At 48.8% G+C, this 27,536-nt stretch overlaps 1 protein-coding gene across 1 annotated transcript in view; it reads left to right on the forward strand.

Moving 5' to 3' along the window:
• Nucleotides 1–1,022: 1,022 nt before the first annotated feature.
• LOC146780373 (hydroperoxide isomerase ALOXE3-like) overlaps nucleotides 1,023–27,536 on the forward strand; it is a 325,955-nt gene continuing 299,441 nt past the window's right edge. The window contains exon 1 of the mRNA XM_085638942.1: nucleotides 1,023–1,192. Coding sequence (XP_085495068.1) covers nucleotides 1,046–1,192 — 147 coding nt within the window. The 5' untranslated portion in view covers nucleotides 1,023–1,045. The remainder of the gene's footprint in view (nucleotides 1,193–27,536) is intronic.

A 27,536-nucleotide genomic window follows, 5' to 3' on the forward strand; every position in this document is an offset into this window, starting at 1 on the left:
TGAAAAGAGTTTGTGCGGATGGGCGCTCTTTTCGCAATAGAGCTGCCATTCTGTAGAATTCCTTGCCGGCCCGCATTCGTGGGCTTACTAACTACTTTCATTTTAGGAAAGCCATTAAGACATTTCTGTTCCCCTCCCTGTAGGCCTTCAGTATTTTATGCGTACGGCTCTTTTGTTGCTCAGCGCCGGGATGCCTCTTAGCTGAGGCAGCTGTTGCGCTCTATAAAACCCGTTAACATAACATTACATAACATAAGATCAGAAATAACTTGTCATTATCATTTTATTTTTTCATTTTGCACTGCTCCGAGAGCAGTGGGGTGACGCTCTTCCGCCTTACCAGATGGACCGCCACTGAAAAAATGTATCAATTTATATGCATGCCTATCCCCTTTTCAGAATTGAGCCAGGGCACCATTTCCAAGGATGCTGATATCTGGAAGCTTTGCTCTTCTAAGAATGAATCAATGGTGCACATTGATTCTGGTTACGTCAGATTTTTCTGCAGCAAACTTTTATTTCACCTGTGATAATACTGGATCTTTACTTAAAAGTGTCCAATCTCTGATTGTAGCCGTTAGGAGGGAGCCAAGGACATTTTTATATTGCAGTAGGAATTTCTTCGAGCCTGTGTTGACCGTTGTGAATGTTATCTGTTTTATCTACATATTTTAATATGAAATGGATTCATTTTTTTGTATTTTTATGTATTGTTTCACTTTTAATTCACTGCAATGGATTTAATTAACTAATGCACTAAAGGCGTCGGTTCAATGCCCATTCGATGTAGGCTGGTAAAACAAGGGAGTAAATATTGTTCACAAAATGTGTGATCGTGGTCTAGTGAATTTGCCCAGAACAAGTTCTTCGCAGGAAAGAGTGGTGGTCACCAACAGCCTTTGAATTGTCTCCAAGTCCGTTATCGGATGCACCTACCTGGTTGCAATCAAGGGCGGCCTCCTTGGGTGTAAAAGGGGAAGCTGCCTTCCTTAAAAAGGAAGGGATTCAGTCCCTGTGACCCAGAACCGCAGAGCTGCCCTCAGACATGGCTGCCTACAAGATACAGGTGGAGACCAGCAGTACCCTTCGGGCCAAGACTACTGACCGCATCTCTATCACCCTGGTGGGCTCCCAGGGCCAGGGGGAAAAGCGCCTTCTCGATCACTTTGGAACTGATTTTATTCCAGGGGCTGTAAGTAGAACATCAAACTGATAAAATTGGGCGCGTGCGCAGAAGTTGTGAGGTGCCTGTGACTTACACATGGTTACAAGTATGTTATCGTTCACAGTCGTAATTTTTAGGAATTCCAAACGCCAGGGACCGGAGCTAAAAATCGGAGCATCAGGGCAGGCCCGAGCGCGCGGGACCAACGGTATTTTTGTGTCACTGGGGGTGTTTGACGCAGCGCACCGTGCCCATCGCTCGAGCTCCCTGTGGTCAGTTTTGATGGTTACTTCTGTCTCGCCCTGCTTTCCATCACGCAACCCCATTCTCGCACCTTCCTGGATTGCTCTCCCAGGTGGTATTATTCCTACAGCCCCGATTTCTTTATCCTGACCCGTCCAGATCTTGCTCTCTTCCCTGGCCGCCGGCTCTCCTCACTTGTTCCTCTCCAGTTCTTGCTGGGCGAACTGTTTTCTCGTTCCCACTGCTCCGTTTTTACCTTTAACTCCTTCATAATTTCTGATGCCCTCTTCCCAACACAAATCTTTCTCATTCCATGCCATTCCACCCTCCTGTCTCTGCTTGCAGACCCTGAATCCCCTGCTTTCATTTTCTGGCCAGTTACTTATTTCCACAGTTTACCGTTCCTTCACAGTTTCTACACTCCAATTTGGTTTCTTTTCATTAGTTTCTCACCCCAGAGCATCCCTTTCCCACTCTGCAGCTGTTGCACCTCCGTGTTCCCCCATTCCACCGCTATACTCCCCCACCCACCCCCGTTCAACAGTTATCGGTTTCACCACTCTTCCTTCCCTGAGCCTACAGGAAGCTTGCAAAACAGCCACTCTGTACTTCACGACCTTAGCCAGACCTAACCTCTGCCTGACCTCAAATACAAAACCCAAGAACCTAGTGTAATATCCGACTGTCCAAGTGTGCGAACAAGACCGGAAAATATAATACAGGCATTCAATGAAAAATGAATTCAAGCTAAACCAATCTGTGGGGAATACATTTATCTACTGGGAATGCTCAGTTAGTTAATGTGCCCACTGCAGATTGCTTAAGTGCTTTCCTAAGTAATATTTTGTAGAATTACACAATTGTACTGTACTTAGTGCAGATTGAAGTGGTGTGGGGTAGATTATGGTAGGTTGGAGTGGGTAGATTGTGGCTGAGTTGGGGTAGATTGGAGAAGGGTATATTGGAGTGTAGTGGGGTAGATTGTAGTATAGTGGCATGGATTGATGTACTTTAGAGGGTGGGTTGGGGTAGATTGGAGTGGATTGGAGTGGGGCAGACTGGGGTAGATTGTGGCAGAGTGACGGTAGATTTTTGAGTGGAGTGTGGTAGATTGGGGTGGAGTGGAATAGATTGGAATGGGTGAGGTTGATCGGGTTAGAATGAGTGGAGTGGGGTAGATTGGGGTAGAGTGGAGTGGGGTAGATTGGGGTAGAGTGGCCGGGGTAGATTGCAGTGGGGTATATTGGAGTGGTGTGGGGTAGATTGTGGTGAGGTGGGTAAATTGAGGGGGGTAGATCGGAATGAAGTAGATTGGAGTGGAGTGGGATTGATTGAAGTGGGTTGGAATGGGGTAGATTGGAGTAGAGTACATTTGAGTAGATTGTAACAAAGTAGAGTGGGCTGGTGTAGATTGGGTAAATCGGAGTAGAGTGGTATTGATTGGAGTGGGGTGGATTGGAGTGGGGTAATTGGTGTGGAGTGGAGTGACATCTTGTGTTGTGAAATAAGTGGCGTAGATTGGAGTCGAGTGGCATGTTGCAGAGTGTCTTAGAGTGGAACTTTAAAGAGTGGGGTGACATGTTGTATAGTGAAATGGAGTGGTATGCAGGTTGGAAAGACATAGAGTGAGGTGGCGTAGTGTGGAGTATGCATAGAGTGGTAGCACGCTGCCATTACATCCCACACATTTTCAATTAACAAGACCATTACATTACTGCACACAAACGATGGGTGCTAGAAAAAAGAAGACCCTACACCTTCTCCTCTTACATAGGTACTCAGCAGGATTGTCATATAAATTCTCTCACTTTGAAGTCAGAGAAACAACATACACACTTAGCTCCCTGGAAGCCAGAGCCTAAATTTTGATCTCTGTCGTTGAATGCACAGCAAATGTGATGAGTTGAGAACAAGATTTAAAGGCTTGTTTACAGAAAGTGAGTTCAATGAAGAATACAGTAAACAAGGTTTGGACAATGAGAGCTACTAACTCAAGTTGGGCAGCCTAAAGCAAATAAAGCCAGTAAAAAGAAAGCCAGAAAATGTGAATTGCAAACCACAAAGCCAATGGTAGGCAACATGTGTAATGCATTCCTAGGTCAGCTTTCCAAATATCCCCTAGATGTCTTTAACCCAAACAGGGCATCCTTAATAAAGCACATAGTTACATGAATATGCGTTCTAATAATATCGCAGCTCAACAAGTCGCAATGTTCCTCATCCACATCACAATAGTCTGTAAGTAGCTCTCTGTCCGATGTCCCTCCCGCTTCATGGGATCGGACTTAGGGATAGATCTACTCATAGTTGCATATTTATGCATAACAATTGCACAGTTACAATTTTTTCAGGTGGTAGGTACCCCCGAGTGATGCCTTGTTTTTTCTTTAGCTCACTGTCCCTCCCTCTGCTTCACAGTACAGGAGACCTATGCCCTTCCAGTTGTACATACGGCCACTGAAGGTCAGCATTAACCATTCACAGGCTTTTAAAAAATAAAAAATAAAAGGTATTGGAAATCTTTTGGAAAAGTTAAAATCATGTGATGTCATTCCCTGTAGCTACAACCCACTTTGATTTCTGGTAAGATCATGGAACTGCTGTGAGCACAACTACAAACCTAACTTCTGTAATAACTGTCAATTTTACTTAGGCTTTCACCATAGAGGATTGAGGTGATAATAGACCACATAAATATAGAGGGAAAAATACATACAGCCAAAATATCATACATAAATATCTGCAGACAAAATATTGATCTGGTCTAATTATTATTTAATTCAATCATATGCATTGCCCAGCTATAGTAAGTGGGATTCATTTACTATTTTAACTTGAGTTTTCACATGATTTGCACCAACTGATTGGGAGCACGTCTGTGGGGATGGACAAGTCTTCTCTGGTAATACGTGTACCCCTGTCCTGAGTGCCCAACTGTACTGTAGTTTGGATCCCTAATTCCAATTTTTGGTGTTATAGGCAAACACAGATCACTTATGTGTGCCATAACATAGACTAGTCTCATGGTTTGCAGACTTTTTGGACTGGGAATGGTGCCAAAAGCACTGCCTTCATAGTGGTGACAGGCTACCACTGAGCAGCATGAGCACGGTGATGGCAGCATACTGTGTAGTGATTAGTAGGAGTGATCAGGTCCTTTTTAGGTTGAGCTTAGAAGCAGCACGCCTGAGCTGCTCGCTCTGCGAGACTGCTGTAGTAGAGTATGGGAGAGAAGCCACTCCCACTCTCCTCCCATATTTTCTATTGGCTTGTGTCATTGTCTTTCGTAAATGATGCCTTCGGATTCGTTAATAGGCTTGTTAGTCCCTCTTTAGTACAGCCGTGTCTTCATTTGTTCCCTCCCATGGCGACTAGCCCTTTTACTGTGGTTGTTACATGGGACCTGTTATTTCGTCTGTAAGCACTATTTACTTTATTGAGTTTCTCTTGCTGCAGGTCGAACATGCGCTTCTTCAGCTAAAGCCGCTTGTGTTTTTTTAAGGAGCAACGCGCCCCCCGTAACACGGGCACCTGCTTTCAATCACTTCAACGTGGCATTATCTTGTGTCTGTTTTAAACCTCCCCCCCAAGTAAAATGGATTTAGAAAGGATTACCGAAAGTTATGTGAACTCCAGGTAGAACATAATCCTGTGCATATGGGCTGAAGCTGACAACAGCACATCTGTGTTACATGTTATCTGTACTAAAGCCACCTGAGGGTTGTTATCAAAAGCCTGTTTTATTACCAATGCCACCACCACCAATACCACCACCACCACCAATACCACCACCACCAATACCACCACTAATACACCACTACCACCACCACCAATACCACCACCACCAACACCACCACCATCAATACCACCAATACCACCATCACCACCAATACCACCACCACCATCAAAACTACCGCCAATATCACCACCAATACCACCACCAAAATCACCACCACTAATACCACCACCACCAATACCACCACCACCAATACCACCACCAATGCCACCATCCCCAATACCACCACCAATACCACCACCACCACTAACACAGTCACCAATACCAGTAATTCCACCACCACCACCACCACCAATACCACCACCAATTCCAACACCACCAATGCCATCACCAATACTACAACCAATACCACCACCACCACCAATACCACCACCACCAATGCCACCACCAAGCCAATACCACCACCACCACCAATACCAATACCACCACCAATACAATACCACAACCAATACCACCACCACCAATAACACCACCATCACTAATACCACCACCACCAATACCACCACCAATACTACTAGTACCAATACAATACCACCACCAATACCACCACCACCACTAATACCACCATCACCTATACCACCACCACCACCAATACCACTACCACCAATACAATACCACCACCAGCACTAATACCACCACCTCCACCAATACCACCACCACCAGTACCAATACCTCCACCATTACCACCACCACCACCAATACCACCACCACTAATACCACCATAACCAATACCCCAACACCAATAAAACCACCATCACCAATATCACCACCACCAACACCACCACCAATACCATTACCACCATCAATACCACCAGTACCAATACCAGTACCACCATCACCAATACCCCCACCATCAAAAGCAATACCCATACCACCACCACCAATACCAATACCGCTACCACCAATACCACCACCAGCACCACCAATACCACCACCAGCACCACCAATAACACCACCACCAATACTAATACCACCACCGACAATACCAATACCAGCACCTTAGCGCCTCTGGCTCATTAGTAATAGCAGGGGCACGGTATGAGGTTGGAGCTGCAGCCAAGACCATCCCTATCCCCTCCATGCTTGCCATAAAGCACAGCCCGCCCTGCACCAGGAGGTGAAGCCAGGGCCCTACTACAGCTGGAGTGCTTTTATTAGGCCAAAGATAGCAATGACATTACGCAATGCCACACTGCACATTCAAATCACGGAGAGGACAGGAACTAGCCCCCTCCTCCTGCTCCTCCTCTTGAACTGCGGCAGTGTAAGCACAGTGCGAAAGGTGTTGAAGCACTTTGTTAGTGTTTTTAGCTCGGATCATATGTAACTCTCACTTCACACTTTGTGTCTGTGTAATTTACAACACTTGCCCATCTTCTTCACTGCAAAATGTATCACTACTTTGAAGACATCGCAGGCCGGTCTCTTCCTCTGATATTTACAATCTAACAAGCAGTCGAGAAGTCCCTCCATTGCTATGCTATAGGTCTCGCATTTGCGAGAGTTTAAGCTGTTAGTATTTTAAATGACAATGCCTGTTTTTTTTATGTTTTAGAACCCAAAACATAAATTAAAGGCAGTGTCATTTACAAAGCCTATAGCTCAAACTTGCGGGAATGCGAGACCTATTGTATTGCAAATGCTTGTTTCCCTGTGTCACTGGAGTGTGGGCTACAGGGTCACTCACTTTTTTTTAAATGTTCAGCTGCTGTGTGCTTAACTCAGCCTTGGCTTACATCAGGTTTGTTGGAAGGCGGACCCCGAGGAGTCGGTGAGACCACCAAGGGGGGGGCCCTCGCACTGCACGAAGTAGCCGAGCGCTGCCGAGAAGTCTCCTGAGAGATCCTTCTCCTATCACGTACTAGCACAGTAACACCACCACACCGGACTCAAGGAGGTTGTCTCAAGACAAGCAATTCTTTATCATCAATAAAAGGTTACGAGTTCAATATTTACACGAAGGGATCGAGGGATCCACCAAAAGTCTCAATGTCTCTTTAGAAGGGTAGGGGTAGCGGGACAGTCTTTGGCAGGAATGTGGTACGAGGGTACCTGGGGCCCAGTTCGTATCCTCAAGCTGGAGGACCTCCGATCTCGGAGGGGTCGAGCCGCGACGGCGTCAGCAGGGCTCTGGCGTACAGTTCGTGGAGAGCCGCGATTCAATCAGCAGGGCTCTCAAGGTGGTTTCTGTTCAGCTCGAGCCGCGACGTCGTCAGCAGGGCTCCGAGGAAGGTCTCAGCGAGGTGGGGCCGCGACGGCGTCTGCAGGGCTCCGATGTTCCAGGTGGTTCAGGAAAGGTTCACAAGAGGGAGCCGCGACGCAGTCAGCAGGGCTCGTGATGGTTCCGACAAGAGTTCTTCTCTGTAGGGTCAGCCGCGATTCGATCAGCAGGGCTCTCGACTCCGGGATACAACTGCCGAGCTGTGGTGGGGTCGCCCCAGATATAGGTCTGGAGCCCTTTGATGTCCGGACCCTTGCGCTCGAGGGGGCGGAGTGGCCGGGTGGAGGTGGCCAGACGCCCAGCAGGAGAGGCGCCAGGCCCATGGGAGTTTGCAGGGCGATCACACCTCGAGAGGGGAGGACAGTTGGGGGTCCCAACGAGACCGTCCTCCGCCGGGGGCGATGAATGGTTCCTGCGGCACCCCCTGGCCAGTCCGTGGTGCCTCGATGTCGGGGCTTCGCTGGGGTCGAGGCCGGGTTGAGCGGGGCCGCTCCGGCTGGGGTACGGGGTGACGTAGATGCCAACAAGATGGCGGAGCCCTGAGGAGCATGCGACCACGTGCAGTTCCAGGTGAAGGGCCTTGGAGCAGTTCAGACGGGTGGCCCGTGAAGGCCGGGGCGGGGAACGGCCACAGTCCAGGGGGGGTTAAGGACCACGCCACGAGGCCGGATCCAACAGGCGTCCCCCCCAGCCGAAGGCATGGAGAGTCACCCATCTCCTTGGGGATTCTCCTCGTCAAGGCGGAAGAAGCGGGACAGGCCGTCGGCGTTGGCGTGGTCATTGCCGGGCCGGTGTTCGACGTCAAAGTCCATCCCTTGTAGCGAGATGGACCATCGCAGCAGTTTGGGGTTCTCGCCCCGCATTCGCATTAACCATTGGAAGGGCCGGTGGTCGGTCTGGACCCGGAAGTGGGCGCCAAAGAGGTAGGGCCGGAGCTTCTTGAGGGCCCACACCACAGCGAAGGCCTCGCGCTCAATAGTGCTCCAGCGTTGCTCCCGGGGCAGTAGTCGCCGGCTGATGAAGGCCACTGGTCGGTCGAGCCCCTTTTCGTCAGTTTGGGAGAGAACGGCCCCGATCCCATACTCGGAGGCGTCCGTCTGTACCACGAACTCCTTCTGGTAGTCCGGGGCCTGCAGCACCGGAGCAGTACACATGGCTGTTTTGAGGGTGTCGAAGGCTGTTTGGCAGCGGGGTGTCCAGTGTACCTTCTTGGGCTGCTTTTTGGACGTTAACTCTGTGAGGGGGCCGACAATGCTCCCATAGTCCCGAATAAACCGTCGGTAGTATCCGGTGAGGCCCAGGAAGGCCCGGACAGCGGTCTGGGTAGTGGGGGGTTCCCAGGTCTGGATGGCATCTATCTTTGCTTGGAGGGGGGCCACCTGCCCGCTCCCCACTTGATGGCCCAGGTAGGTCACGGATCCGTGGCCGATTTGGCATTTGCTGGCCTTGATTGTGAGCCCGGCCCGCTGGAGGGCGGCCAGGACGGCCTTTAGGTGGAGGAGGTGCTCGGCCCAGTGGTTGCTGTACACGGCAATGTCATCTAAGTAGGCCGCGCTGAAGGCCTCAAGCCCGGCCAAAACTTTGTTCACCAGTCGCTGGAAGGTGGCCGGGGCGTTCTTCATTCCGAAGGGCATCACCCGAAAGTGGTAATGCCCATCCGGAGTCGAAAAGGCGGATCTTTCTTGGGCGCCGGGGGTGAGCTGGATTTGCCAGTACCCGGCGGTGAGGTCCAGCGTGCTCAGGTAGCGAGCGGCCCCTAGGCGGTCGATGAGTTCGTCGGCCCGGGGTATCGGGTGTGCGTCTGTCTTGGTTACTACATTCAGGGCCCGGTAGTCTACGCAGAATCGCAACTCCGGGGGGTGGCCGGGAGCTGCGGCCTTGGGCACCAGGACGACAGGGCTGGCCCACGGGCTGTCGGAAGGCTCGATGACCCCCAGGGCCAGCATCTTCGCTACTTCGGCCTGGATGCAGGCCCGCACTCGGTCAGGCACCCGGTAGGCTCTGTGTCGTATGGGGGGTTCTCCCCGGTGTCGACGTCGTGGACGCACCAGTGGGTCACCCCCGGGGTGAGAGAGAAGAGGGCTGCGTAGTCCCGCAGTAATCGCTGGCAGTCGTTGCGCTGTTCCGGGGTCAGGGACGAGGCGAGTTGGACCCCTTCGATCGATCCATCGTGAATGTCGGATTGCAAGAGGTCGGGCAGGGGCTCGGAGTCGTCCTCGCCCCCCTCGTCGGTCGCCAGCAGCAGGCTCAGTTCGGTCCGGGCGAAGTGGGGTTTTAGCCTGTTAGCATGCAGGACCCGGAGGGGGTTCCGGGGGGACTCCAGATCGACCAAGTAGGTGACGGGACTTTTCTTCTCCACCACCTTGAAGGGCCCGGTCCACTTGTCCTGGAGGGCGCCGGGTTCGACCGGGGCCATGACCCATACTTTCTGACCTGGCTCGAATTCTACAGTAGAAGTGTTGCGATCGTACCACCGCTTCATGTCCTCCTGGCTGGCCTCGAGGTTGGCTTCGGCGAGGGCTCGGAACTTGCGGGTCTGGTTTCGGAGGGTCAGGAGGTATCGGTAGACGTCAGGAGGGGCGCCTCGGTGCTTCATCTCCCAGCCCTCCTTGACCAGACTGAGCGGTCCGCGGACCGGGTGTCCATACAATAGTTCAAACGGGCTGAACCCCAGGGACTTCTGCGGGACCACCCGATAGGCGAACAGGAGGCAGGGCAGCAGGACATCCCATTTCCTCCTGAGTGGTTCTTCCAGGCCCTGGATCATCCCTTTCAATGTTCGGTTGAACCGCTCAACCAGTCCGTTCCCCTGAGGGTGATATGGGGTCGTGAACTTGTATGTGACCCCGCACTGTTGCCACAGGGACCGCATGTACCTGGAGATAAAGTTCGTGCCGCGGTCGCTCACCACTTCGCTGGGGAATCCCACTCGGGAGAAGATCCCCATCAAGGCCCGGCCTACCACAGGGGCCGTTATGGTTCTGAGCGGGACCGCCTCCGGGTACCTGGTGGCGTGGTCCACGAGGACCAGGATGAAGCGGTGGCCCAGGGCGGTTTGGGGGTCCAGGGGTCCCACAATGTCGATTCCGACCCGTTCAAACGGGGTGCTGACGGCGGGAAAGGGCTGGAGGGGGGCCTTGACCCGACCCCCCGTTTTTCCGCTGGCTTGGCAGGTCTGGCAGGACCGGCAGTGGTTGTCCACATCTCTCCGCATCCGGGGCCAGTAGAAGTGGGTCACCAGACGACTGTACGTTTTGTCTTGCCCCAAGTGTCCGGCGAGGGGCACATCATGGGCCAGGTTGAGAAGAAACTCCCGGAAGCGGAGGGGGACCACCAACACGCGGCTGGCCCCGAGTTCTGCTACTTTCTGTTCGCTGTACAACAGGCCCTCGGCCCAGTAGATCCAGTGGGTGCCGGTCTGGTCACCGTTGGCTTGCGCGGTCGCCTGCTGCCGGACCCCTTCGAGAGAGGGACAGGACTGTTGCTCTTGCTGGAACTGCTCTCGGGTGGGGCCCCCTTCGTGTTGCCATTGCGTCAGCCCTGGTAGGGCGCTCGGAGAAGTCATCTCTTCGGGGGAGGATTCGCTGGACCCAGGGTCGGTGTCCGCCTCCTCCTCGCTGCTGGCGGGAGGGGGTGTGAGCCCCTCGGGTCGGGCGGTCCCGGAGGTCGAGGATGAGCGGGGGGCCGGGGCGGTCATGGACCGGGTGATGGCGCAGGCCCAATCAGCCAGTCCCAACATTCGGAGGTGCTCTCGTCGTTCTACTTGAGCCCAGGGGGAACTCTCCAAGTCGTTCCCCAGGAGGCAGTCGACCGGGGCGTCGTCGCGCACTGTCACCTTCAGCAGGCCCGTCACCCCTCCCCACTCGAAGGGGACCAGGGCCATCTGGCATAGGCTTTCACTGTTGTCGGCCGTCCGGACAGGGCACAGCACATTCGGTAGAATCTGTTCAGGGGTCACCAGGTGGCAGCGGACAGCGGTGATACTGGCGCCGGTGTCGCGAAGGGCTTCGGCCCGTTGTCCGTTGACCGTGACCTGCTGCCGGTACTTCTGGGTGTTGGTTGGGATGGGGGTGCAGGGTACCATCTCCCGGCTACCCAGGCAGACCAGGGACATGGCTGCCGGCTCCCACTCAGGGTTTTCTTGGTCGAGGGCCTCTTCTTCCTCTTCTCCTCCCCCCAAGGCGGCGGCTGTCAGCTGCCGGGGCGGGGGCCCGCCGGCCCCGTTTCTTCGATTCAGAGGGCAGGCCGGGTCGCTGGCAAAGTGTCCGGTTTGTTGGCAGCCATAGCAGGTCACTGGTGGCCGTGGTCCGGGTCGGGCCGGGCCCACCCTTCGTGCTAGGCTCGGGGAGAGATGTGGCTGCGGTGGCCCTCGAGGGGGGCTCCTGGGGGCCCCAGCGGGAGGGTCTCGGTTCCTGTTCGGCCCTCCCCCCCCACCGCGCTGGCGTGGGGGTCCGTTGGGGTTCCTCTGGTACTCCCCCATTGTGCTCCGGGGGACCCGGGAGTTGACCCATCGATCGGCCTCGACGGCGAGTTTTCGTGGGTCGGTCATCTTGCTGTCGAAGAGGTGCTGTCTCAGCTCCACGAAGCAATTGTTTGAAAGATGTTCCCACACGATGAGGTCGACCAGCTGCCCGTAGGTGGTTACTTTGCTGCCTTTGATCCACCCTTCTAGGGCCCGACTAAAAAAGTCCACATATTCCACCCATGTGGTACCCGGGATTTTCTTGCAGTCTCGGAACCGCTGGCGGTACATCTCCGCTGTTAGCCCGTAGCGGGTGAGCAGGGCCTCCTTCATGTGATCGTAGGAGGTCATCACTTCCTCCGGTAGCTGGAGCAGCGTGTCCCGCCCTTCACTCAGGAATCGCCCCCACAGGCCTGCGCCCCAGTCTTTTCGGGGCACTCGATGGGAGGTCATGGCCACCTCATAGGCCTTGAACCATTGTTGGATATCGTCATTCTTGTAATACTCCTTGACGACCTCCTTCGGGATATGTACTTTGGCCTCGGCAGGCGGTAGAGTGTCTCTCGTACTGGGGGTGTTGGTCCCTCCGTTCTTGGCCTTGATCTCGAGCTCCTTGAGGCTGCGCTCGTGCTCAAGGGTGAGCTTCTTTTCCTCCAACTCCCGGTGTCGTCTCTTCTCCTCTATTTCTTCTTGAAGGCGTAGCTGCTCGAGGGCCAGTTTCTTTTCTAATAACACATAACAACGTGGGGGAGGTCTCAGGGAAGTTTCAGCAAAGATGCAGACCAGCAGGTTGTGTTTCCCCTAACAATAAATATCAACACACTCATACAACCTGGATCAAAAAATAGAGCCAAAGAGTTACACAAAGACGTCTAAACAAACCCCATACTCAAATGACAACTCTATTGGAGAGCACTCCCTTCACCAGGACCCATCAATCACTTAAGGTGGTTAATTGTTATTATCATCTGGGTCTGGATACTCCATCCAGCCGGACCAGTTCATAAAGCAGTGATCCGGTCACTGGCATAGAAGGAGCACCAAAGGAGGATTGTCACCTGATCTCTCACTAATGTTGTCTTGGATGAAATACTACCCATAGAACGAGGTGAGAAATCCTAATAATCAGCAGTAAAATCATATGTGTGAGTTAAAAATGGCTAAGGGTACCCAAAAGTTCTTTAATAATAGGGAACCCCTGTCATATTTAAAAAGCAAGATGGCAATATTGCATAAATTAAATTGACATTATGCTATTGTCCAAAGCAATTATGGTCAACATGTTTCTGCCCTTAGACGATCGATAGTATCTGGGCTTTCATCAGGACCTAAATTACTGCTGTGGTTTTCAGTGAGAAAAACGTGTGTATAAATTATACCGAAGTGGGGTGCAGATAAAAATTCCTACCGCACCGGTCAAGTTGATACATCAATCAAAACCGGATACCTGTGGAGAAATTTAGAAAAAAGACAAAGACCCAATGTGTAAAACAGGCTCAACTACAGGTCAAAATAAATTTATATGACCAACAATAAGCATTCACTAATGCTGTGTGGCATTCAGTACTGTTTGTTTTGAATTGCACTTACCCATAAATAGTGGGTACAGCCCTCACCTCAACCTGGTCTCAACTCAGGGAAAAGGGGCCCCGCTCTAAAAAGAAAGAAATAGTAGGAAAAAGAAAAAACAGGTAATACCTGAAAAAACCTTCCTCTTCAAAAGCTTAGTTAAAAACCTGAGAGGAATTCATCCAATCCCAAAATGCAAAGACATATATGATATATAAACCGTTGTTACAGGAATCATTCAAATGTATCTCAACTGTAGACGCTTTGTAACAATTGCTGCCACCTAGGGTGGAAATTGTGCCATCTCAAAAGGTGAGAAAAGCATATAGAAAAATATAGAAAACACACACACTCTCAACATCTGGTAAGTGACTCTAATGGGAATTGTTTCAACAAATTAGAGAGTCACATATACCAAATACAAAAGCAAGTGCAAAGGACAAGATAACCATTGTGAGAGTGTCTCAGGTCCCATGAGCCCAGGCACTCAAATGTAAATCAAAATTCAAAAGAAAACTTTGTCATAATACCAGGTTAAATGTACTGAATATCCTGATACATAGAGCATAAAAAATATAGTAAATAAAGTAATCTCCTAAAACTCCTGAAAGTACCATAGAGTCAGTTATTCCAGAGTAGTGATAGTGTCTATGGAGCAGACAACAAAGAAATCAAGTCATCGCCTAGTAAACTGGAAAACACAAACAGAGCACTCACCTATCCGTCGGTACCCCAGGGCGGTCATTGAGGTAAGACCGGAGGTACCGACGGAAGCACTCGTGAGGTTTAAATAGCTTATCTTAGTGTAAATGCCTGCAGGTGCGGCGCGCCGATTAGGCTGTCCAGGGCACTGCCTGTCAGAGCATAACACGCATGCGCGATGAAGGAAGCGAATGCGTGTTAGATGTTGACACGCATGCGCGGAGTATATAGTGTACGCGAATGCGTGTGAGTTGACACTGCGCATGCGCAGAGAATACAATGCAAACGAACTTCCATGGAGCGTGCGTGATGAAGCAGACACGCATTGGTGATCCCGTGTCATTTGCGATTGCAAGCCCAGCGATCATGAAGCACCCCATCGTACTTCAAAACGCACGAGCATGAATAAGCTAATTACATGGTTAAATGCAAAGGCTGCAACGGTGCATCAACGGCCACAATATCATACCCGGATACGGGACCTACACCAAATGCGTATATATTAGAACATCCAGCATACACGCTCATCCAAAGAGACGCTACCAGTCAGATTCAATTCAAAAAGGAAACCCTTTGTCAGGGAAGGTCTTTCATGTGTGCATATGAATAAGGGCCATCATTAAGAGAACCACATTACCATTTATGGGATACCAATAATCCTTGTAACCAATATCTCATCATAGTATCCTAAAAAGGATGTGTTGTCCATGTCAAAACGCACTCTATAAAAAAGTGAGGATCTATTTTGATCTTATAACAACAGCCAAGGGAAAAAGCACTCTATTAAACACTGAGGGTTTATTTAGATCTTATAACAACAGCCAAGGGATTTCATCATTCAGTCCCACTGTGTCTGAATGAAGTCTGTGTACCCATCTCTGCTCCCTCACCAGAAGGAATTTCTGAATGTCAGTGATATGTACTGGAATGTGTGGTTGTTCTAGAACCACCCACTGTAGCTCGGTCTCTTTGTGTCCCACTGAAACAAAATGGTTAGTGAGTTTGGTAGCACTCTTTTTACATCGGATAGTACTCTTATGTTCCGATATCCTCACTTTTACTTTTCGTGATGTCATACCTACATAGTTTTTATTGCAGGGACATTTTATCAAGTAAATCACTCGTTCACTGTTACAGTTTGTGTGGGTTTTGAGGGACCAAGGTCTATTCGTCCCTATCTCTACCTCTGTAGTGTGTTGAGTCTGGGGGCATACTGCACAATTTCCGCATGGAAAGTGACCTACAACAGGTGGTAACCCCCAAAGTGTGCTCGTGTCTGGATTTCTCAACAACCTTGGGCGTGTATGTACTAATCGATCTTTCAGATTAGAGCCCCTTTTAAAAGCAAAAAGGGGAGGGGGTAGGGAACTGCCCTCTAATTTTAGAAACCTCCAGTTTCTAAGGATACTCTTCTTGAGTGCATTGGAATAATTGCAGAAAGTATTGACACAGGTAATCCTTTTGTTCTCCTCCAAAGGATTCTGTATCCTCTTCTCGAGCAGAGCTTCCCTGTGGTTGTTTCTGGCTCTCTTCATGGATTTCTTTATGATTGTTTTAGGGTACTGTCTCTCCTGTAATTGTGCAGATAGGAGGGTGGCATGTTCCTGATATTTCGCTACCTCAGAACAATTCCGACGAATACGAAGGAATTGCCCGAAAGGGAGATTCTCCCGTAGGGCTTTTGGATGGTAGCTCTTGAAATGCAAAAGGGAGTTCCGTGCCATTGGCTTCCTGTATAGTTCAGTGCTAAGGTTACCATTCCTCGGTTCAATCCGTAGGTCCAAGAAAGAGATACTTTCCTTTGAAAACTCACAGGTAAATTTAAGAAACCTGTTCTGGTTATTCAACCAGGTATGAAAATCATTAATGGTCTCAAAGGTTCCCCTCCAGATGACAAAAATGTCATCAATATACCGTTTCCAGGTCACTATGTGACCTAGAAACGGATTCGTCACAGAGAGGATCTCAGTTTGTTCGATCTGGTGGACATATAGATTCGCTAGGGATGGGGCGAAAATACTCCCCATAGAAGTCCCTGAGATCTGTAAAAAGAGATCCTCCTCAAATTTGAAAAAATTCTCCTTCATGGCTATGGTAGCGCATGTCATGATAAAGTCCACTGGTGTGGGACTCTGCAGCGATGCACTCTCCAGGAGCATTTTGACAGTAGATAGTGTCTCATCCTGCGGGATGCACGTGTATAATGACTCGACGTCAAAACTCACTAGAATATCCTGATTAACATCGAATGGCATCCCGTCCAGGATACGAAGCAGATCTTTAGTGTCCTCAACAAAAGTGGGCATAGTTCTCACCAAAGGTTTCAAAAAGAAATCTACAAACGTAGAGAGGGGTTCCAAAACAGACCCTATTCCCGAAATTATGGGTCTTCCAGGAGGAGGAAGCACCCCCTTATGTATCTTGGGCAATACATAGAAGTACGGAATCACGGGAAATGCTGTATTAAGGAACTGCGCCTCATGGGCTGTAATCCAGCCCGCTTCAAAGGCTTCGTCTGTAAGATTTTTAATAGTAGCCAATAGTCTCTTGGTGGGATCCAACTTGATACGATGATAGAAATTCGTATTACTTAGTTGTCTCCTACACTCTGTTTGGTATGACTGCGCATCCATGATGACCGTCGCTCCCCCTTTATCTGCAGGCTTGATGACGATGGATTTGTCCTCTGCAAGCGACCGGATAGCGGAACGTTCACCATTAGATAAATTAGAGAAATGGCGATGTTCACTCTGAAAGATTTCTTCAACATCCCTAAGCACCGCCCTTTCAAAAGTTAGTACTTCTGGCGGGACCATATGGACTGGTGGAGTAAAGGTCGATTTTGGGCGTAAACCGGTGTTGGAGACATCCTCTTGTGTGTCATCAAGTGGTTTATCCTTAAAGAAAGCCCGTAATCTGACCTTCCTGAAGAAACCTGCAAGTTCTTGTCTGGTACGAAAGGTGTCACCCTTGTGTGTGGGAACATACCCTAGGCCTTTCTCAAGGACTGAGATCTCATTTTCGTTGAGAGTGCGGTTACTGAGATTCACGATCAAGCTGTCATGTTGCTTGGGCCTGCCACCGGAGGATCCTTCAGGTTGCTCCGTGTGCGGGATGACGGTGGGCTCCAGTGCACGTTGGGTTGTGTTGATCTCCTCCGTCCTCTTGAACGGCGTTGGCCTTGCCCTAAAAAAGGCTGTTGTTGGAAGTTTTCTTGATGGAACGGGGCCTGGAAGCCTGGATGAGGGAAGAATGGTTGTGGATAATTGAATGGACCTGGTGGCCACCATTGTGGTTGTTGTGGACCCCCATAAAAATTACCTCTTCTTTGACCTCGCTTGTTCCAGTTCCGGCCTCTAGATGGAAAACTACCACCATTATCCGAATCTGAGGAGCCATTCTCACTACCTGAGGTCGAATAATTAGAGCCAGGTTTCCTTCCATGTTGATTAAACACCGGAGGGGTATAGGAGTCGCTGGTATAGGGATAAATCTTGGTCATAGAGAACTTAGTCAAATCTTTCTTAAATTTGGCTATTTTACTTGCCAAAATAGTATCCCTGAACTCCTTAGTAGTCTTGTCTGTTTCCTTAGACTGTTTATTGAAACTGGAGGTGACTAAAACTGACTTAATCTGGGACTCAAGAAGTTGAATCTCAACCAAGATGTTATCTGCAATCCTCTTGGCTGTTGTTATGATCAAAATGAGCCAGTCGCGCGTACAGCGCCAAGCCACCAAGGACCAGTCTTTAAGGAAACCCTTATCATCCAGGAATAACCTCGGGGCATTGGTTACTATTAAGCCAGTGGGAGCACAATCAGATCGCAAATACTCAGTCATGATGGCTCCATGGACCTGAGTGCGTGCATGCGTGCGCTTAAGGAAGAGCACTCTATTCCAGTCTTCATCTTTAGTAATAGCAAGGTTAGGTGGTAAATCTATAATGCTAAATTTAAGAAAGATTTGACTAAGTTCTCTATGACCAAGATTTATCCCTATACCAGCGACTCCTATACCCCTCCGGTGTTTAATCAACATGGAAGGAAACCTGGCTCTAATTATTCGACCTCAGGTAGTGAGAATGGCTCCTCAGATTCGGATAATGGTGGTAGTTTTCCATCTAGAGGCCGGAACTGGAACAAGCGAGGTCAAAGAAGAGGTAATTTTTATGGGGGTCCACAACAACCACAATGGTGGCCACCAGGTCCATTCAATTATCCACAACCATTCTTCCCTCATCCAGGCTTCCAGGCCCCGTTCCATCAAGAAAACTTCCAACAACAGCCTTTTTTAGGGCAAGGCCAACGCCGTTCAAGAGGACGGAGGAGATCAACACAACCCAACGTGCACTGGAGCCCACCGTCATCCCGCACACGGAGCAACCTGAAGGATCCTCCGGTGGCAGGCCCAAGCAACATGACAGCTTGATCGTGAATCTCAGTAACCGCACTCTCAACGAAAATGAGATCTCAGTCCTTGAGAAAGGCCTAGGGCATGTTCCCACACACAAGGGTGACACCTTTCGTACCAGACAAGAACTTGCAGGTTTCTTCAGGAAGGTCAGATTACGGGCTTTCTTTAAGGATAAACCACTTGATGACACACAAGAGGATGTCTCCAACACCGGTTTACGCCCAAAATCGACCTTTACTCCACCAGTCCATATGGTCCCGCCAGAAGTACTAACTTTTGAAAGGGCGGTGCTTAGGGATGTTGAAGAAATCTTTCAGAGTGAACATCGCCATTTCTCTAATTTATCTAATGGTGAACGTTCCGCTATCCGGTCGCTTGCAGAGGACAAATCCATCGTCATCAAGCCTGCAGATAAAGGGGGAGCGACGGTCATCATGGATGCGCAGTCATACCAAACAGAGTGTAGGAGACAACTAAGTAATACGAATTTCTATCATCGTATCAAGTTGGATCCCACCAAGAGACTATTGGCTACTATTAAAAATCTTACAGACGAAGCCTTTGAAGCGGGCTGGATTACAGCCCATGAGGCGCAGTTCCTTAATACAGCATTTCCCGTGATTCCGTACTTCTATGTATTGCCCAAGATACATAAGGGGGTGCTTCCTCCTCCTGGAAGACCCATAATTTCGGGAATAGGGTCTGTTTTGGAACCCCTCTCTACGTTTGTAGATTTCTTTTTGAAACCTTTGGTGAGAACTATGCCCACTTTTGTTGAGGACACTAAAGATCTGCTTCGTATCCTGGACGGGATGCCATTCGATGTTAATCAGGATATTCTAGTGAGTTTTGACGTCGAGTCATTATACACGTGCATCCCGCAGGATGAGACACTATCTACTGTCAAAATGCTCCTGGAGAGTGCATCGCTGCAGAGTCCCACACCAGTGGACTTTATCATGACATGCGCTACCATAGCCATGAAGGAGAATTTTTTCAAATTTGAGGAGGATCTCTTTTTACAGATCTCAGGGACTTCTATGGGGAGTATTTTCGCCCCATCCCTAGCGAATCTATATGTCCACCAGATCGAACAAACTGAGATCCTCTCTGTGACGAATCCGTTTCTAGGTCACATAGTGACCTGGAAACGGTATATTGATGACATTTTTGTCATCTGGAGGGGAACCTTTGAGACCATTAATGATTTTCATACCTGGTTGAATAACCAGAACAGGTTTCTTAAATTTACCTGTGAGTTTTCAAAGGAAAGTATCTCTTTCTTGGACCTACGGATTGAACCGAGGAATGGTAACCTTAGCACTGAACTATACAGGAAGCCAATGGCACGGAACTCCCTTTTACATTTCAAGAGCTACCATCCAAAAGCCCTACGGGAGAATCTCCCTTTCGGGCAATTCCTTCGTATTCGTCGGAATTGTTCTGAGGTAGCGAAATATCAGGAACATGCCACCCTCCTATCTGCACAATTACAGGAGAGACAGTACCCCAAAACAATCATAAAGAAATCCATGAAGAGAGCCAGAAACAACCACAGGGAAGCTCTGCTCGAGAAGAGGATACAGAATCCTTTGGAGGAGAACAAAAGGATTACCTGTGTCAATACTTTCTGCAATTATTCCAATGCACTCAAGAAGAGTATCCTTAGAAACTGGAGGTTTCTAAAATTAGAGGGCAGTTCCCTACCCCCTCCCCTTTTTGCTTTTAAAAGGGGCTCTAATCTGAAAGATCGATTAGTACATACACGCCCAAGGTTGTTGAGAAATCCAGACACGAGCACACTTTGGGGGTTACCACCTGTTGTAGGTCACTTTCCATGCGGAAATTGTGCAGTATGCCCCCAGACTCAACACACTACAGAGGTAGAGATAGGGACGAATAGACCTTGGTCCCTCAAAACCCACACAAACTGTAACAGTGAACGAGTGATTTACTTGATAAAATGTCCCTGCAATAAAAACTATGTAGGTATGACATCACGAAAAGTAAAAGTGAGGATATCGGAACATAAGAGTACTATCCGATGTAAAAAGAGTGCTACCAAACTCACTAACCATTTTGTTTCAGTGGGACACAAAGAGACCGAGCTACAGTGGGTGGTTCTAGAACAACCACACATTCCAGTACATATCACTGACATTCAGAAATTCCTTCTGGTGAGGGAGCAGAGATGGGTACACAGACTTCATTCAGACACAGTGGGACTGAATGATGAAATCCCTTGGCTGTTGTTATAAGATCTAAATAAACCCTCAGTGTTTAATAGAGTGCTTTTTCCCTTGGCTGTTGTTATAAGATCAAAATAGATCCTCACTTTTTTATAGAGTGCGTTTTGACATGGACAACACATCCTTTTTAGGATACTATGATGAGATATTGGTTACAAGGATTATTGGTATCCCATAAATGGTAATGTGGTTCTCTTAATGATGGCCCTTATTCATATGCACACATGAAAGACCTTCCCTGACAAAGGGTTTCCTTTTTGAATTGAATCTGACTGGTAGCGTCTCTTTGGATGAGCGTGTATGCTGGATGTTCTAATATATACGCATTTGGTGTAGGTCCCGTATCCGGGTATGATATTGTGGCCGTTGATGCACCGTTGCAGCCTTTGCATTTAACCATGTAATTAGCTTATTCATGCTCGTGCGTTTTGAAGTACGATGGGGTGCTTCATGATCGCTGGGCTTGCAATCGCAAATGACACGGGATCACCAATGCGTGTCTGCTTCATCACGCACGCTCCATGGAAGTTCGTTTGCATTGTATTCTCTGCGCATGCGCAGTGTCAACTCACACGCATTCGCGTACACTATATACTCCGCGCATGCGTGTCAACATCTAACACGCATTCGCTTCCTTCATCGCGCATGCGTGTTATGCTCTGACAGGCAGTGCCCTGGACAGCCTAATCGGCGCGCCGCACCTGCAGGCATTTACACTAAGATAAGCTATTTAAACCTCACGAGTGCTTCCGTCGGTACCTCCGGTCTTACCTCAATGACCGCCCTGGGGTACCGACGGATAGGTGAGTGCTCTGTTTGTGTTTTCCAGTTTACTAGGCGATGACTTGATTTCTTTGTTGTCTGCTCCATAGACACTATCACTACTCTGGAATAACTGACTCTATGGTACTTTCAGGAGTTTTAGGAGATTACTTTATTTACTATATTTTTTATGCTCTATGTATCAGGATATTCAGTACATTTAACCTGGTATTATGACAAAGTTTTCTTTTGAATTTTGATTTACATTTGAGTGCCTGGGCTCATGGGACCTGAGACACTCTCACAATGGTTATCTTGTCCTTTGCACTTGCTTTTGTATTTGGTATATGTGACTCTCTAATTTGTTGAAACAATTCCCATTAGAGTCACTTACCAGATGTTGAGAGTGTGTGTGTTTTCTATATTTTTCTATATGCTTTTCTCACCTTTTGAGATGGCACAATTTCCACCCTAGGTGGCAGCAATTGTTACAAAGCGTCTACAGTTGAGATACATTTGAATGATTCCTGTAACAACGGTTTATATATCATATATGTCTTTGCATTTTGGGATTGGATGAATTCCTCTCAGGTTTTTAACTAAGCTTTTGAAGAGGAAGGTTTTTTCAGGTATTACCTGTTTTTTCTTTTTCCTACTATTTCTTTCTTTTTAGAGCGGGGCCCCTTTTCCCTGAGTTGAGACCAGGTTGAGGTGAGGGCTGTACCCACTATTTATGGGTAAGTGCAATTCAAAACAAACAGTACTGAATGCCACACAGCATTAGTGAATGCTTATTGTTGGTCATATAAATTTATTTTGACCTGTAGTTGAGCCTGTTTTACACATTGGGTCTTTGTCTTTTTTCTAAATTTCTCCACAGGTATCCGGTTTTGATTGATGTATCAACTTGACCGGTGCGGTAGGAATTTTTATCTGCACCCCACTTCGGTATAATTTATACACACGTTTTTCTCACTGAAAACCACAGCAGTAATTTAGGTCCTGATGAAAGCCCAGATACTATCGATCGTCTAAGGGCAGAAACATGTTGACCATAATTGCTTTGGACAATAGCATAATGTCAATTTAATTTATGCAATATTGCCATCTTGCTTTTTAAATATGACAGGGGTTCCCTATTATTAAAGAACTTTTGGGTACCCTTAGCCATTTTTAACTCACACATATGATTTTACTGCTGATTATTAGGATTTCTCACCTCGTTCTATGGGTAGTATTTCATCCAAGACAACATTAGTGAGAGATCAGGTGACAATCCTCCTTTGGTGCTCCTTCTATGCCAGTGACCGGATCACTGCTTTATGAACTGGTCCGGCTGGATGGAGTATCCAGACCCAGATGATAATAACAATTAACCACCTTAAGTGATTGATGGGTCCTGGTGAAGGGAGTGCTCTCCAATAGAGTTGTCATTTGAGTATGGGGTTTGTTTAGACGTCTTTGTGTAACTCTTTGGCTCTATTTTTTGATCCAGGTTGTATGAGTGTGTTGCCAGTTTCTTTTCTGCCAGCTGGAGTTCGCCGTCCAGTCGCAGTCGGGCGAGCTCTAGCTCGTGGCTCCGGACCTTTTCCCGCTCTCGTATTTCTTCTTCGGAGAGGCCGGTTTCTAGGCTCTTTCGTCCTCCGGTTGCCGGGGTCAGTGCGGTTGCTGTGGTCTCCGTCAGGGGCAAGGGCCCTTCTTCCTGGGAGGGGCCTGCCCCGGCCTCCAGCCATGTCCTCAGACCTTTCTGCATCTCTTCCTTGGTACCGAGGCTGTTGGTTGCAATGCCTTTGTCTCTGCAGAACTGTTTTAATTCTTTGTGCGTATATTCTTCCAGCCGTTCGGGCTGGAACTCCATTGTCGCGTTGTTTTCCTGGCTGCTCAGGATGCTATTCGTTTGGATGGGTAGCTAGTGGGTACTGGCTGGTACGTACTGCGTTCGGCTCGGATCCCGTCGCTGGCCACCAAATGTTGGAAGGCGGACCCCGAGGAGTCGGTGAGACCACCAAGGGGGGGGCCCTCGCACTGCACGAAGTAGCCGAGCGCTGCCGAGAAGTCTCCTGAGAGATCCTTCTCCTATCACGTACTAGCACAGTAACACCACCACACCGGACTCAAGGAGGTTGTCTCAAGACAAGCAATTCTTTATCATCAATAAAAGGTTACGAGTTCAATATTTACACGAAGGGATCGAGGGATCCACCAAAAGTCTCAATGTCTCTTTAGAAGGGTAGGGGTAGCGGGACAGTCTTTGGCAGGAATGTGGTACGAGGGTACCTGGGGCCCAGTTCGTATCCTCAAGCTGGAGGACCTCCGATCTCGGAGGGGTCGAGCCGCGACGGCGTCAGCAGGGCTCTGGCGTACAGTTCGTGGAGAGCCGCGATTCAATCAGCAGGGCTCTCAAGGTGGTTTCTGCTCAGCTCGAGCCGCGACGTCGTCAGCAGGGCTCCGAGGAAGGTCTCAGCGAGGTGGGGCCGCGACGGCGTCTGCAGGGCTCCGATGTTCCAGGTGGTTCAGGAAAGGTTCACAAGAGGGAGCCGCGACGCAGTCAGCAGGGCTCGTGATGGTTCCGACAAGAGTTCTTCTCCGTAGGGTCAGCCGTGATTCGATCAGCAGGGCTCTCGACTCCGGGATACAACTGCCGAGCTGTGGTGGGGTCGCCCCAGATATAGGTCTGGAGCCCTTTGATGTCCGGACCCTTGCGCCCGAGGGGGCGGAGTGGCCGGGTGGAGGTGGCCAGACGCCCAGCAGGAGAGGCGCCAGGCCCATGGGAGTTTGCAGGGCGATCACACCTCGAGAGGGGAGGACAGTTGGGGGTCCCAACGAGACCGTCCTCCGCCGGGGGCGATGAATGGTTCCTGCGGCACCCCCTGGCCAGTCCGTGGTGCCTCGATGTCGGGGCTTCGCTGGGGTCGAGGCCGGGTTGAGCGGGGCCGCTCCGGCTGGGGTACGGGGTGACGTAGATGCCAACAAGATGGCGGAGCCCTGAGGAGCATGCGACCACGTGCAGTTCCAGGTGAAGGGCCTTGGAGCAGTTCAGACGGGTGGCCCGTGAAGGCCGGGGCGGGGAACGGCCACAGTCCAGGGGGGGTTAAGGACCACGCCACGAGGCCGGGTCCAACAAGGTTGGATGTAGAGTGCTGTGCAAGAGTGGTGGCTTGTCACAGGATGTATGTGGACCTGTGCAGCGTACATTACAGGGATAAGACAGTGCTATGCAGTGAAAACATGATTTTTGCATGTACTGAATTTATATATGCCTGGGGTAATACATTACATGAAAGATGTAGTGCTCTGCAGTGCATGTGCAATGAAAGCATGTGCTGGGTTGATGTGCTAGCAAGAAGTACAATACATTGACAGTCAAGTGTCGTTCAGTGTGCATGGGGTGTGCAGGCAAAGCGTGTGTTTGCAAGTAGCTCTCCATGGCACAATACTTAAAGGATATAGTGCAAAGCAGTGCACACAATAATTGTGTGTGATGGATGGATGTCCGCCTGGGGTGGCACAATAAATGGAGGGTGGCTGCTCTGGACTGTATTTGTGCTGTGTTTCTACACTGAATGAAAGTGTGCCTGCAATGGTACATTACCTAGACCCTGTGTTCCATTTTGGGAAACCCAGTGAAGACATGAGGGAGTAGAGGAACTCCCAGACAGATTTCTGTTGCTGTATTCCTGTGAGCTGGGTGGAACACACTGGAAGAGGGGGGCGACTCCCCTTGTATACTTTAAAAGGGTGATCTTGGATTCAAGTGATAGTTCACAAAGAAGGGACCTTAGCACATCTCTGGAAGGAGATAGGACTGATAAGGGAAGCATAATCCTGAGCACCCACCCCCATTCTTTAACGTTTTCATCCACAAATCACTGTGGCAGACATCCTGGTGTGAACTCTAGTCACTCCCATGGCCTGTGTTGTGGGACTATCAGCTTCAGATTCTCTCCTTTTGGACAGACAGCCTTTCAAAGGAGAGAAGAGAGCGCAGTCAGTGCCCCAGGCACTACAAAAGGAAACAACACAAATGCAAAGACCGGTTCATCCAAGGCTCCTCTTCTTGAGGGTATTCATATAAGTGGAGGCAGGGGTTCATATAGGGCTCACTACACGTAAAATCAAAGTGAGAGTACAGGAACACCTGAGTACCATTAAAGCGGGCAAACTTTCAACCAAACTGGTACAGCACTGCAAAGAATATAAGCACTCCTTTACAAGGGTAGTGTTAGAAAAAGTAGTTGGGGACCCCTACAAAATAGATAGAGTGTTGGCTACCAAAGAGGCACGTTGGATTTTCCAAGAAAAATGTGATCAAATTGGATTAAATGATTTTATTGAATGTAATAAAGTCGGAAGTTAACACACCATGTATAATCCATTTTTGAAAGGTCCAGTTCTGTTGGTGTCCATGAGGCTGAACCCTCTTTATCAGTATATATTGAGTAGTCCTTGTCAGTGCTTTAGGCTGTGATGTGAAGGGAAGCCTTAGCACACTACAGGAGAACGCATGATGAACATATTGGGACAATAAAGTTGGTTGAGAAAACATCCCCTATCTAAAATGGCCACTGTGAGAGTTAACGATGTAAACTGAGTCCTCAGCATATTACAAGAGTTGGTTGTCGTGTGTTGAAGGGAAACCCTTATTTGAAAGGGGTAAACAGTAGGTGTACTCTATATAGGTGTTTTTATCCTTCAAGATATTTATGTGGGTTATGTAAGAAAATATCAGAGTTTCTACTAGAGTAGATTGCATAACTGGTGAATACCGGAAATGAGGGGTAAAGGAATTTGGACCATATTGGATAAGGGGTTATTGCTGCCGCAATGTTTTTAGCGAAAATATGAGAGTAAACTCCCGGATTAGTAACTCTGGAACGTGTGGGCGAATGACACTCGGGTTGGGCTATGTGAATTCTAAGATGGCCACCACGGGTGAGATAAGAGTCACATGACATAAAAAGCATGACGTGAGACGCAGCCGGTTGTGTGTTTTTTAAAACTGCAGCATTTCCCCGCCGGGAGCGAGGGATGATGGAACGCGCTCCTTGTTAAGGAAGGCTGTAAGGCTGCGAGTGGTGCATTTGAGGTTCAGAGTGAGTTATCGACATGACAAGGTTGGTTGGAAACTTTGAACAGCCTATTTGAAGGCGTTGCCAAGATGTGATACTTATTGTTGAGGGCGGTTAAGTTAAGACACGGGGCAGTTACTGCAATGATTAGGAAACAAAAATACAGGGGTGTGAATAATCACCCGGTTTTCCTTTGTGTTTAGAATTTGTACTACAGTAGAGTACATGCCTAAAAGAGGAACTCACGTCTGGATTTGCTTTTAGTGCAACGGAGTGGAGAGCTGGTACGAGTGACTCAGGCTCCCACAAGGTAAAGATAATTACTGTCATTGCCAACAGCAATGTGTGTTGAATTCTGGGAAGAGAGAATTTTGTTTGAGTAACCAGGCCATGTTTGTTTTTGCATTTGACTGTCATTTTATAGAACAACACCAGTGCCCAAGATTGGTGATTGATGACCCTGCCCTAATGAAATTGCCCTGAAGGAGTGGTGGCAAAGAAACATGTCGGCTGAGAAATAAAGTGGTCTGCGTAAATGCAGCTGGTTTTAAACTTTGAATAAGTGCACACGTGAAGAATAAAGTTGTTAATTGTGCTACTTACTTCAGTTTTATTTTCACGGGGTCTCGTCCTTGTGGTAGTCGTGAGGTGCGCATCACAGTGGTATTATAATGTTTTGCACTATTTTTTGGGACACATCTTTATTTCAAGGCAAGATGGGTACCAATGATGAGAAAAGTGAGCATAGCTGGTGTGTACCAATCAGCAAGCTCGACTGGTTGTGCACACATGAGGTGCCATCTTGTCCTTTCACATTTTTGTAAAGGTAACACATAGATTGGGGTAACCTGTGTTAGATACACTATTAAAGCTACACCACTATA

Source organism: Triturus cristatus, chromosome 12, assembly GCF_964204655.1.
Source record: "Triturus cristatus chromosome 12, aTriCri1.1, whole genome shotgun sequence".
Lineage (NCBI taxonomy): Eukaryota > Metazoa > Chordata > Amphibia > Caudata > Salamandridae > Triturus > Triturus cristatus.